At 39.5% G+C, this 13131-nt stretch overlaps 1 protein-coding gene across 1 annotated transcript in view; it reads right to left on the bottom strand.

Annotated features, from left to right (window-relative positions):
• Window positions 1–7102, bottom strand: part of GRXCR1 (glutaredoxin and cysteine rich domain containing 1) — a 39612-nt gene extending 32510 nt beyond the window's left edge. Inside the window, exon 1 of the mRNA XM_048305402.1 lies at window positions 6656–7102. Within this exon, the coding sequence (XP_048161359.1) occupies window positions 6656–7102 (447 nt within the window). The remainder of the gene's footprint in view (window positions 1–6655) is intronic.
• Between the last annotated feature and the right edge of the window lie 6029 nt (window positions 7103–13131).

Raw genomic sequence — 13131 nt, 5'->3', positions numbered from 1 at the left:
TTGCCACCTTTGATGCAAGGGTACACCAAAGAGAGATTTGGAGAATCTTGGTTTTGGAGCTTGATGTCTAAGTCCTTCCTCACAGGGGCCTGTGAGTTTTTTGAATCCATACCTAAAGTCTTGATTCCCTCTAGTACTACATATTCTGTGTACACATAGTCACTGCAGTAATACCACAGCTTCCTTGCTATGCCCTTTCCCATGCAAGGGACGAGGCGTCTCAAGAACACTGACCTCATTTATGGACACTTCACAAGGATCAAGATCTTGCTCATCACAGCAAGACTAATTTTGAGGCCATGCAGTGCACTGGAAGGTTGGACAGATGTCCAGTACATGCTGGTCAGACTGCCAGCATAAAAGCCTATAAATTTTTTTCTTCAGTTATTGATTCAGTCTCAAAAGAGTAATACATTTAATCACAGTTTTGTTGGTAAGCTTCCCAGTGTTGAGTGTATTGAGAAGTCAAGACATCCCATATCTACAGTTTTTGAAAATGAGACGGGTAAGTCTCATTTTTAACTCAAAACTTGTATATCACTTCCAGAGGTTTAGATATTTAAAAGTCTATTTACTGATCATTTCAAGTCTATGTCAAATACATTTCAAGTCCAACAGAAGCAAATCCTAAAATGTCCTGAATAGTCTAGTAATAGACCTGTCTGACCTCAGTGCTTTATAGCTGATTTCTACAAGAACATGTGAACAATAAAAAACCAATACCCTAAGTACTGGCTAAATCCAGGTTCCAGTTAAAAGCTCACAGACCTGAACATCTTCCTTTCTAATTCAGTGTGTCTGCTCAGATATCAGCTCCGGAAACCACTTGTTTTAACTGTGACATGATCAATGGCATCAGATGAATCACTGTCCCATGCAGTGTGGTCACAGATCAAAGCCCTTCTGAAGGTACAGAGCAAGTGGTGAAGGGATGCTATGCCCATCCCAGTAGTGATCCAGTTGTCCTTCTAACTCTGAATTTTCTGTAACAAGTGAAATCCTGCTTTTCATAATCACTTCATCCTCCATGTCATTACATTTTTTCCTGTTCTCCAGTGGATTTCAGTGTAACACTGTTCAGTAATTAGTCTTCCAGACTTGCTAATATTAGGAAAATACACTGGATGTTTCTACCTCAGATACCTGCAGCTCACTGGGATTTATCTCTATCAATACAAGGGACATTACTACAACAAATGATCTATGCAAGCAATCCAGTCCATTGTTTTCTCTGGTGGGCTATGTCCATTTGGGAGTCACAGAGTAGTGTGTATGGAGGAGAATATGAAGGCAAAGTTCAGGAGAGTTTTTACAATCTTTGTCCAGTCCTAGAAGAGGATGTTGAATTCAAATAGTCCAATGATTTCTGGAGTGCCAGTGCTGATCATCAGCTGATCAGAGAGGAAGAGAGTATTGTGACTTCTCCAGTGAAGGTGCAGATCTCTCTCTCGTCTCCCCAGACTTTTGGGGATTGTAGCGATATATCCTCCAGAGGCTGGAGTGGTATACAGCATGCCATCCACCCTAAAAACCTTTGCTTGTACTATGACACAAGAAACTTTCCTTAACATCACTTTTTAGCCTCTGTCTTCTTTGGAAGATGGTTGGTTTTCCTGCTGTATTTCACTTTATTTTGTCTGTGGTACTAGCTAGCCCTATCAGTTTGTAAGCTCTGCATGTCCTGCTGTGTATTGACTTTTCCAGGTCACCTACAAGTAAAGAAATATCAAAGTGCCCTTAACCACCCCAAAATCCCTCCTCTTAACAAACTTCCACATGATTCTTTATCCTTTCCCACCTTTCTAAACATTAATGAGCTCATTCTACATCAGGCTGAATAATGACTTGCACTTCGCAATCTTAAAGGTGAGCTCTACCTGAGAAACTGCTTGGAAATATTCTGCGTATATTATGTCTGACTCTTCACCCATATCCTCTCTGACACAATGCTCACAAAGACATTCATCAGGTCTGTTAACCAGGCCTGCCCTTTTGCAATAGATGTCAGCAAGCCCTGCCTGAGAATGAGGTCTGTGGCTAATTTAGCAGAACGTGACCTTTCAGAGGAGGCTGGAAGGCCAGTGGAGTGTGTAAGTATGGAAATGGAAGAAAAATACCCATGCTGAAACAGTGGAAAATGAGGAGAAACCTGTGTAAAACCTTTGGCTGAGCTCCATTACATTGCACATTGGGATGGAAACCCGGTTTGGCATACAATAATCATTGCACTCCCTAGTAATATATTAGACAAACCAAGGATTTTTGCTCTATGTGACTCGGAAGCCATCATAGGAATGGCTTCGTCACAAAAATTGGTTGTGAAGAGAATTGTATTTATTTCAAGGAAAAAAGAACTATTTCTCTACTACTTTTTACATAAAGACGCAGGAAATATTCATACCCATTTGCATTTAAACAGTATTGTGATATTAGAAAACAAAATTTCTGATAGTGTTCTGAAATACAACCACAATTACTTCAGATAAGAAGGGGCTTATGCTTCTGACATAATTGGCAAGTCATGTCCCCAGCTTCAGAGCTGCTGACGCTGTCAGTTTTAGTGTCTCAGCCAGAGAAAATTTATACCAAGGAGATACATGAACGGGGAGACTGGGAGCTCCAGCCCCCTCCTGCTTTTCAGGATTTTCAGTAGTGTGTGTTTCTCACAAATAAAATGTTCCCAGCTGTCTGACGCCTGTATTTCCAGCACTGTGGGAGGCTACCCCCAGGCCCAGGTTAGGTGCTAGTGGAGGCTGGGTGATACATGTGGCTGTCCCTGCCCTCCACCAATGACCACCGGTGACCTCCCTCCCACTTTCCCCACCCAGAGCGGTTGTTATGTCAACACCCATCATCACCCCACCCACCACTGTCTCACCCCGACAGGATGTGGTTGCTATGTCAACAGTCTCCCTGTGGCATCCACCCCAAGGAGGAAAAGGCTGGAGGGGTTGCCATGGAAACCATGCTCTCCTGTAGCATCAATAGAGCTGGCCTCTTCCCCACCTTTCTTCCCCCAGAATGTTCTTCCATGAAGCTGAGACAACCCCTGGATGTGTCCTGCTCTGTCCCACATTCCTGCTCTGTCCCACATTCCATCCCCATGGCTGTGTTAGCCCCAGCTGCCACAGCTGCTCCCACTCACCTGGCAGCAGCTTCACCAGCTGTGCAGGGATGACCTGTGAGAGACCTTTCACTGTCACAGCATTGGAGCAGCTCTCCTCTGGGGACACAGACAGTCCTCAGACAGAATAATGTGAAGGACTCAGCTTCTCAGGGAACAGTGGAAATGAGACGTCATGGATTGAGAGGGTGAGAGAAGCACTCAGTGCGTGACTGTGGGAAGATGTTGCAGGGGACACACATCTACTAGATATACGTTGTCAAACCAGGCTTGTATCATATAGAAACAACAACCAGAAACACCTTTTCTTCTAGAAATACTTCCTGCATTACATCACTCTCTTAAAATTGAAAAAAGCTCCAGAAGGTGTGATTTTTTTCAGGTAAGTTTGTGGGAAGAAAGCGTCTGAACCAATTCTGTAGAAAGGCTATAGTAAGAAAATGTGTAAAAAAAATTCAAAAATCCAAATATTTCCATAGAATATTAAAATACATGAGTGCTTTTAGCACAGGTACTTGAACAGACAAAATCAAAGGTCTTGACTGCACAACATAACGAAGCCCAGTTAATGAATCCATGCTTATCCCTAGAATATCTGAGCAAAGTGATTTGCTTTAAAGGATCTCTCCTCTATCACAGGCAGCCTCTAGGGATTTGGGGAAATAGTATATTAGAAGAGTTTGCAGATATAGTCTGAAGAAGCAGAATGCTGATATTACAGTAGAAAAACACCCCCTAGTTTTAGGGTCACAAGACACTCACACACACTGGGTATTTGGCTTCTTACATACACATTTTAGTGAGGAAGTGATATAGTAAATACTAAATAAGAAGTGTTTGCATACAAGAACTTATCAGTGCCTAGAATACGGGATTGTCAAGAGCTCATATGCATACTCTGAGATTAAAAATACTGACTTTGACACTAACTCTGAGAAATGCACAATGAATTCATCTCATACGAGTTCCTGCTGCTGAAACATCAAAAGGGCAGAGATGGACTCTCCTCAGGGAGGGGCATTCTCCTCTTAGCTATTGTTATACATCTGCTGCTGCTTATCTAAGAGAAACATGTAACTGGAGATGACCTCACATAATCAAGGGGGTAACTTAGAAACTTGCCCAGATAAGGAGATTTTGTGTTTTACCTGCTAATAAAGACATCTTTCTATATTACTAAATCTTTGAAAGAAGAACGCTTGCTGTTCTCTAACTGGTATTACAGCTCAATTAATTGTCTGGAACATGCTTACAGAAAACTAGAAATCATTCTCTAATCTCTTTCTAAAGGCCATTATTTCATTTGTAATTGGACGGATTTCAATCATATTTCTCATTAGGATAGAGCAGTTTCAAATCCATCTCAAAGCCAACCTTTGTGTTTTGCTCTCCTCTGTGCTCACCATGTGGCATACACAATTGGCTCACAGTATGGCATAAAAGACATGCAAACCGTCATTCTTTTTCACTAGACTTAGAACTTTATCTCTGGGGAAATGGGAAGTTGAGTAGAAACCTCAAACCATTATATTCTCTGTATTATTAAATATATGTCTTTGATCCAGTAGGTGCTTAATGTAAGAATATACAGTTATTTTCGGAAATCACTCATCTAGACCTGCCTTGGAAGAAGCTTCTCAGTTCCACATATATTTTCCTCATCCACTTTGAAAATCTGCCTTTTCTTTTGGACTTTACAATGCCTGTAGCAGAGAGTTCTTCATAGTAATGCTGTATGAAAAACTTTGGTTTGTTTTCATCTGATAATTTAATTTTTCCCCTTTCTTCTGCAGTAAAATATTGTCAATTAAAAAAATCCTTACCACCTTTTAAACCACTCATTCTTTTACAGGTTTTAATTAAGGACTTCTGTGGTAGACTTGGATACATGTAATTTTCTGAAGTTATAAGATGGATATGCCTCCTTTCAAGAAAATACTTTCTCCTGGCAAAACACCTCATGGAAACAGCCCTGGTCCTAGCATTAACTCTGCTAGAAATACAAGAAGCTTTGCAATCAAAGTACATTGATTTCAGTCCATGGGCTTTCCTGAAGAACTTCCAATCTAAAACTGGGGACAGAAAAAGCAATATGGCAAGGACACTAATTAAGGTGCATATGTCTTCAAGCAGATCTGTTTATCTAGCTGATTCAAATTTCTTAGCTTGGTGTTACTGATGTAGTAGAAGACAGCTTTTAGAAGGGAATGAGGTTAGTGGGGTGAAATGGTGTACTCTGCATAATGAAATAGCACAGAACAGTGGCATTGAAGCTAGGTAAGAACCCAAACATGCCTCAGTTAATACTTACAAATTCAAATCTACTTAGAAAAAGTGAGTTTGTTACAAATTTTACCAGAGTAAGGAATTAAGGACAAACTCTTCTTTGAGCAGCTTGGAAGAAAGCAAACTACTTGAGTGCTCTGTGATGTGACGTAAAGAACAAAAATTAACAGGCGATTCTTCTCTGAAACTTCAACTCCTACAGGAACATTCATATTGACAAAAAGACTGTTAATTTAGGTACCACATAGAGGATAAATTCATATCCAGAAGCAAGGGAATGTTAATCTATTGCCATTTATTAATGTAATATGAAATTACCTCATTTCAAAGTAATTTCAAAATGTAAAAACACTCGTTATTAATATCAAATTCCCCATGATTTAAAACTGCATAAAAGTTTTAAAATAATGCCCTGAAGCCATCACAGGATAATTTAATTGAAAAGCATAATTCTGGATTCTAAGAACCTTGAGAAAGAGTCTGGTTGCACACTTGTTGCTATCTGTGTGAAGATTAATGGTTTAAAGGCTTGAATAGCATATATAGATAAATTATACATATGAGATAAATATTTTAGAACTTTTATCTTAATTTTTCTGAAGGCCTGTGTTTCTCTGCCTAAGGCATTAGTGTGGCATATACTGTTTCAAATACAGATATTCTGCTCCTTCTACAAAATAGATAGAAAATAGATAAAAGAGACCTCCGACTAAGATTTCATTCCCCTGAAATTTTCATATGGGAAAACCATCATTGCTGCCACCCTGCACCTAATTCGATCTACTTTGCAGATTAAACAGAATGGAATTTGCAAGTATACATATTTACATGTAGGGACAGTAGATAACATCGTAAACTCGTTAGACTTAATACAGCAGGAGTGGAAACATGACACATCCCTGTACAGGAGACCTGTATGGATCTCCAGAAAAGCCCCAGTTAAATCCTCTGTTACATTTCTTTCCTAATCCATGCATGGGAAGCACAACACACATATTTCTACTCAGCAAATATTGGGTCAATTTTGAAGAACAAAGTTCACAGTCAATATGGAGTGCAGAGCTGTTTTGTACTAGAAGGACCAGTGTGCCTCTCTTGTGCAACAACAGCAGGTGGATAGCAATGGGAACGAGACAGAATATTGAGAAATCCGAAATGAGCGCAGTTTGAAGAAAGCAAAGAATAATGTATGGAGTTAAAAGGGACAGAGAGAGGGTTTACAGACAGCAGATCTGCATCACCTACCTGAAATACTTTTGCCAAATTGTCAAAAAGGGTTTGACCAGCGCTGACTTTATGCTTGACTCCCCTGACTGTGCCATTTTTGCTGAGGATGTTGACTCTCTTTGTACCAAATCCTTTCTCTTTTGTGGCTCTGACTAAAATGAGCAAGTCATCCTGCTCATTCTCATTTTCATCACACTCCGACCCTACGTGTCCATTCTGCTGCCCGTCCACTTCACTCAGCCGGCTGGTTTGGTCAGTCTCTGAGCTACTGGCATACTCGGAGTCCAGAGAGTCGGCAGCCTCCCCATCAGCGTACACCTCCTTCAGCACCCGCCCGCTGTGCGAGGACGCCACGCGGAACCGAACCTTCCTGGCCAGCCTCTCGCTGTCCGCCTTCACCTCGCTTTTAAATGTTGCCTCTTTCATTGATATGAGCAGTTTGCATTGTTCCAGCGTGGTGCCCATTGCATTTGCCAGTCTGTCACACTTAACAACAATATCAGCGCTGTTTTCTGTTGACAGGGGTTCTCATATTAAACTGAAGAGGGTTCCCAAGAAGCCACTGTAGTTCTGCAGTTAATAATGGATGCATTTGTGCTATGGTTACCTTTAAACTAACACCTGTAAAGTGATCTCATTAATTAAATATTAAAAAGACATTGTGTACTTTTTAGCACTGAGGAAGAAAGCAAGAAAGGGAGAAATTATATTCATTGATTAAAATAAAAATTCAAGCTAAGGGAAGAGGAGAGGAGAGGAGAGGAGAGGAGAGGAGAGGAGAGGAGAGGAGAGGAGAGGAGAGGAGAGGAGAGGAGAGGAGAGGAGAGGAGAGGAGAGGAGAGGAGAGGAGAGGAGAGGAGAGGAGAGGAGAGGAGAGGAGAGGAGAGGAGAGGAGAGGAGAGGAGAGGAGAGGAGAGGAGAGGAGAGGAGAGGAGAGGAGAGGAGAGGAGAGGAGAGGAGAGGAGAGGAGAGGAGAGGAGAGGAGAGGAGAGGAGAGGAGAGGAGAGGAGAGGAGAGGAGAGGAGAGGAGAGGAGAGGAGAGGAGAGGAGAGGAGAGGAGAGGAGAGGAGAGGAGAGGAGAGGAGTACCAAGCCCAACAGAGTTCAAGAAGCATTTGGACAATGCTCTCAGGCGCAAGGACCTCTTGGGGCGTCCTGCGCAGGGCCAGGACTTGGACTTTGATGATCCTCATAGATCCCTTCTAACTCATAATATTCTCTGAGTCTGTGATTCTGCAATAAACTAATCAACAGCAATTACGCAAGTTTATATGAAAGTAGTTTGATTTGCTAAAAAAGGCAAAAAGGAAGAGTTTTTCACAAGATCTACAAAGTCAAAACTGTTTATGTTCATTGCACCTGGGGGGAAAATCAAAACTTCAGCACCTGAATCAATGATGAGCACAGTTCTTTCATCAAAACACTTAACTTCCCTACCAGTCAGACCTCATTCACCAAAGTCTGCTATTTTTGTACAACCTTATGGAGATTCGTCAGGGTGCTTTGACTTGATGGTTTTCAATGCTGACCTTTTCACAGACTGGCAGAGTGGTGGGAAGCAATTAGTCAGAATTTGTTGCACAGAGTAACACAATGTTATTAAATAAAACTGAGCCATAGCTAGGCTAGTACCACACAGCAATCACAGTGTATGTTCTGTTTTGTCAGGGACTGGGCAAAGCAATCTGAACAAGGAGTAGGAGAAAGCTAATTAATTGAGGTGTCAAGGATCAACAGTGAGAAGTAGGGTAGCGTGGATTCATCCATGGGGAATCACATTGCTATATCCTAGCAAATCACAAGTAGCGTTTGCCATGGTGTTTAGCACTCAGCTCTAGATGTAAAAATAACCAACCCACACTTGAAGTTTCTGCCTATGTCTACTCAATATCATGTAGTAGCACCTTAAACCCCCAAGCTGGTTCTGAGTTTGCATGATGATTCCTACTTACAGTGCTATTTCTGTGTTTTCTCCATTTAAAGAAAAATGCAGCATCAAGAACTCAATCCCCTTCTCACTTTCCCGACAAACATTCCCTAGACACTCTCTACAGCTTCATTTTTCTCTCTAGGTTCATGAATATTGAATTGCTTCCTGAAGCCAGTGACCCCTCAATAGTGTAGGCATGAAATGAGTCCCTAGATCCTCAGCCAACCCAGAATGGTAATGCCTGCAGTCACGAGCAGCTGCAGAGCTTCAAGCATCAGAGACTTTCTGGTCAAGATTTCAGAAATGCAGGCTCAAATCTTTCAACAATTATGTGGGAGTTACTGTGACTTTAGTTCAAACAAGAGTGACGAAAATATTGCTCTTCAGCCCAAATGAAATCACGATTTTTAAGTCTGAAGTCTAAAATTACTTATTTCCGATCCACAAAATGGAAACACAATGATTAGTGGCATTTCATAGCACGAGTGTTTGCCACACTTTCCTAAATAAGATGACTCACCATATTATTAACTACTACAATTAATACAGAAAAAATAGGTAAAAATAAGAAGTTACAAGAGTTAAAATACATTGTTACTTATCTTTCAAAGAAAAGAAACATCTTGTATCAAAGTCTGTACTAATATTGAATGCAGTTATAAGATTTTTTGTGAAATTCATTTGAGGAGGAGGATGCTGAATCACATTGATTGTGTCATAGCCACTTGCCCACAGGAGTTTTGACAAGAAATATAGTTCATTATTACTAAAATGTGACTCAGAACAAAGAGCATTCTGTAGCAGAATGAATATTTCAAAGTGTCTTTTACAGAATTATCCAAACAGGGCTGCAAGATACCTGGAGAAATTACTTAGTCTGCTACCTATGCCAAAGTTAACCGTATCGTACTGTTTCCATGATTATATGAGTGGCTTGGAAACCTGGAGTAATTAAATTTGTTAATTAATTTTTATTTAAATAATACAACCCAACTGTTTTTCTATTAATTGCCACACATTAAAAAATCTGAGCTTCTATAACGAAAATATTTTGCACAAAAATTTTATAATATTTTTTTCTTCTACAATTGCACTATATATCCTTTAACAGAAATCATTTTACTGCTGTTGCAGGCAATGAGGAAACTTATATTGTCTGGAGTGCAAAGAATTTGATGCTACCTGAGTGACTTAAAAAGTTAATGTAGTGTTGAATAAATGCAGAATTAATCAGTACCCCATTTTAAAAACATTCCAAATACTGTTCGCATCTTGCTCTCTGTTAGTAGGAAATCAGCTTGTTGTTTAGTTTCGTGGCAATTCCATTATTCGCTGGGAAATATTTTTATGTCTGGTTATGACAAATAAGAGAATCTATGCACAATTTTCTCTGCAAAAAAAAAAATTAAGTGAAGTGGAGCGTGCCCCTTGACAGAACCATTTACATGCATAAGATTCCATCCTGATGTTCCAGCTGTGGACCTTCTGTGAGCAAATATGTGACTTGGGGGCTAAGTGCACATATCCAGTAGTAAACAGATTACAGACTCTAAGCAGGTTGTATTTGTGACATAAGACATTTGAGAGTTCAAAAACCTGAGATGCACATATTTGTACCATCTGCCTGGGTGTATGCTCTCAACAGCAGAAAGGATAAAACTTGACTAAGCATGTCTGTCCCTCCTGTAGACTAAAACTGTATTAAATGCTTAAACTAACTCAATTTGTGCTGTTTGATGCTGCACCCTGCCAACTGTTAAATTTCTCTTTATCATTTTTAGCTTCCCTACACACCCTTCTTTTCATTCAAAGGCTTATTTCATTTAGTGAGCAGTATCTATTAAAAACTAACGTGGTGGGATTTTGCAGTAATGAGATATTTCTTGTCCATAATTATTACTCTTTCTGAATCATTTGGCTATTGTTAGATTTTGTTTCTGCTTAGTTTGGTTCTAATGTTCTGCCACTGAATAATTTGAGACCAGGGGGTCCAGAAGCCATAAAGTCAAAGCACACAGGAAATAGAGATCTCCCCTGAACAGAGAAGCACTTGTTAAAAAGAACAGCAAACACTTGTAAATTGCCTCTTATGTGACTTTGTTTCATTTCACAAGGAACTGGACCAAGCCATTACCCTGATGTTGTCATAAATAATATGACTGCAAATAAAATCCGCAGATTTTATCATGTTCAAAATATCACTAAGTTGAAAGGAACAAAGAAGATGATGTTTCTGCTGGCTGTTGGCTTCTGATGCTTCTGCTTGACATAGAACTAAGATACCAGTACTAGATGAAAACTACATGGCAAACTGAAAGACAAATATCTACTCTGAGACTGACACCTGAGAATTCACACTCCATGAAAGAAGGTACCTGCAGAGGCAACTCATCACATCTTTTATCCATGACAAAGTAGAGGAAATCTAGATAATAAACTTAGTCTCAATATTTACCTCTTAAATCACTGATATTAGGTCATATGAGCCAAAGCCTTTAATACTTTTTAGATGAAAAAACGAAGCTGAAGTAGCAATCACATTATGCCAAGTGAGAGCTGTATCAGGAAGGGGGGGAAAAGGAGCAGAAGGGAATAGAAGGAAACTCTAATCTCATTTATAATTCTGATGTAATATCTTTAATATATGGGTAAATCTTGCAGTCAGAGTTCATCATACATAAACATATTTCAATTTTCTGCAGCTTACACAAGAAGACAATCTGTCCTAGGTGTTCCATTTCACTAAGTTTGGAGCACTATCAGATTCACCTCAGGAAAGAACCACAAATCAATAACATTAAACTGCAGCAAAAATTTTTAAAGAGTATCTAGATATGTATTAAGCAGCAAAGATTGTTTGCACTTTGCTGGAGAAGTGTAGAATGTGCTGTTTGAAATGACTATAAAAATGTACCTTGTGACATTCCCATGGATCAGAGAATAAAAGGTATAAAAAAATAACAGAATTTGTAGTATTCAAATAGCAGCAAAATGGAATGTGAATCATGAAATGAGACTTCAGGAGAAAAAATGCCACAAAAAGAAATTATAGGCTGAAGTCAACAACTGCCTTCTTCATTTCTGAACACATGATCATTTTAATAGACCAGTCTACCCTGTGATAAAGCATTATATGCTCTGTTTCGACGCACAGTGTGTGCAGGGCCATTTTGTGTGATGTATCTGCAGGATAATAAGTATATATAGCAAATCTGTAGGCTGACTTGATACCATCCACACTGGTGTCATTCATCATTAGACAGATGGTATGAATTCACAGTGACAAGTCTTGTGATACTAGGTGGTTTTTTTCACTCTAAAAAAGACTGCAACTGTCCCAAGCTCTATTACACTGGTAGTAAGCAGAAGCATATTCTGTAATCTCTAACTCTTAATGCAAAATTAGCAGAGGAATCATCAGGACACAGATATTTAAAAGATCTGGATTTCCCACCTGCTGTTGGAGAGCAGGTGTTTTGGTTTGTAAAAGCATGTGTGGTAAGCTGAGTTTGTTTATTTTGCTACAAGTAAGTAAAGTTTGTGAACAACATGCTCCATGTTTTAGAGATTACAAAAGCAGATGATTTGAACGTGAATGCTATCCAAATCGTTTCTATCTGAGATAGATTTAGTGCATTTCCCACTTGCTCAGAGAAGGAATTTTCCGATTTGCTAAGTTGGCAAAACATCTGTCTACTTTTCTGCAGCTCCTGAAGAACATTTTAACTGTATTAAAGTTCATGAGGACACACAGAGCACATTCAGGTCCCCATCAGGGAACTCTTGCATCTGGCAGTTGTTTGTCAGGTGTAGCAGCTGCTAAATGGAAATAATATGGACAAGAACAAAGCAAGCATACTGTTGCCGTTATAATGCCTAATTATTCATATGACAAGTGCTTTACACTGTAATTTCATTTTATTAGTAGATTTCATTTTATTTCTGTTAAACAGTTAGACAGAATGCCAGCGTTTCTGTTTACATTAGTAAATTGGGTGCATTGTTTGTTCAATTTATATAATGAAGGAATTAAATGAATTAGGAAATCAAGACCTGTGTCTAGGCCATGCACACAAGTGCACAAGGACATAGAGGGATATATGGGTTCTTTCTGCTATCCTTTTTGCCAGGGTAAGCAGAAAGCCTCCATTTCCAAAATCTTTAGGGAGAAATGCTCTACATTGCCTTTGGAAACACAAACAATTACTATTCCGAACTTGAAATTCACAGCCATTTCAACACTTCATTCATTTATACTTTTCCCACTGTAGGTTTCCATAGGAGTCAAGCTGCTGAGCTAAATACAGAAGCAACAGTATGTGAAAAGCATCTGTCATTATGTGGTACTTCAAGACTCAATTTGTTTATTTACTCTGGACAAAGTAAAAGATCAGCTCTTACATGTGTTACATGTCTGAGTCATGCAAGGCAAAGACCAGTTTTCCTTCAGGAGGTCCTGGAAAACACTTACAGCCTACTGCCTGTAGTAGCAAGAATAGTGGCTGGAAATTTGGATCCATGTCAGATAGCTGATAGCAAGCATTATTTTATATTACTGTTCTTAC

Source organism: Corvus hawaiiensis, chromosome 5 (genome assembly GCF_020740725.1).
Source record: "Corvus hawaiiensis isolate bCorHaw1 chromosome 5, bCorHaw1.pri.cur, whole genome shotgun sequence".
NCBI classification, from domain to species: Eukaryota; Metazoa; Chordata; class Aves; order Passeriformes; family Corvidae; genus Corvus; species Corvus hawaiiensis.
This window is presented reverse-complemented; position numbering and strand designations above follow the sequence as displayed.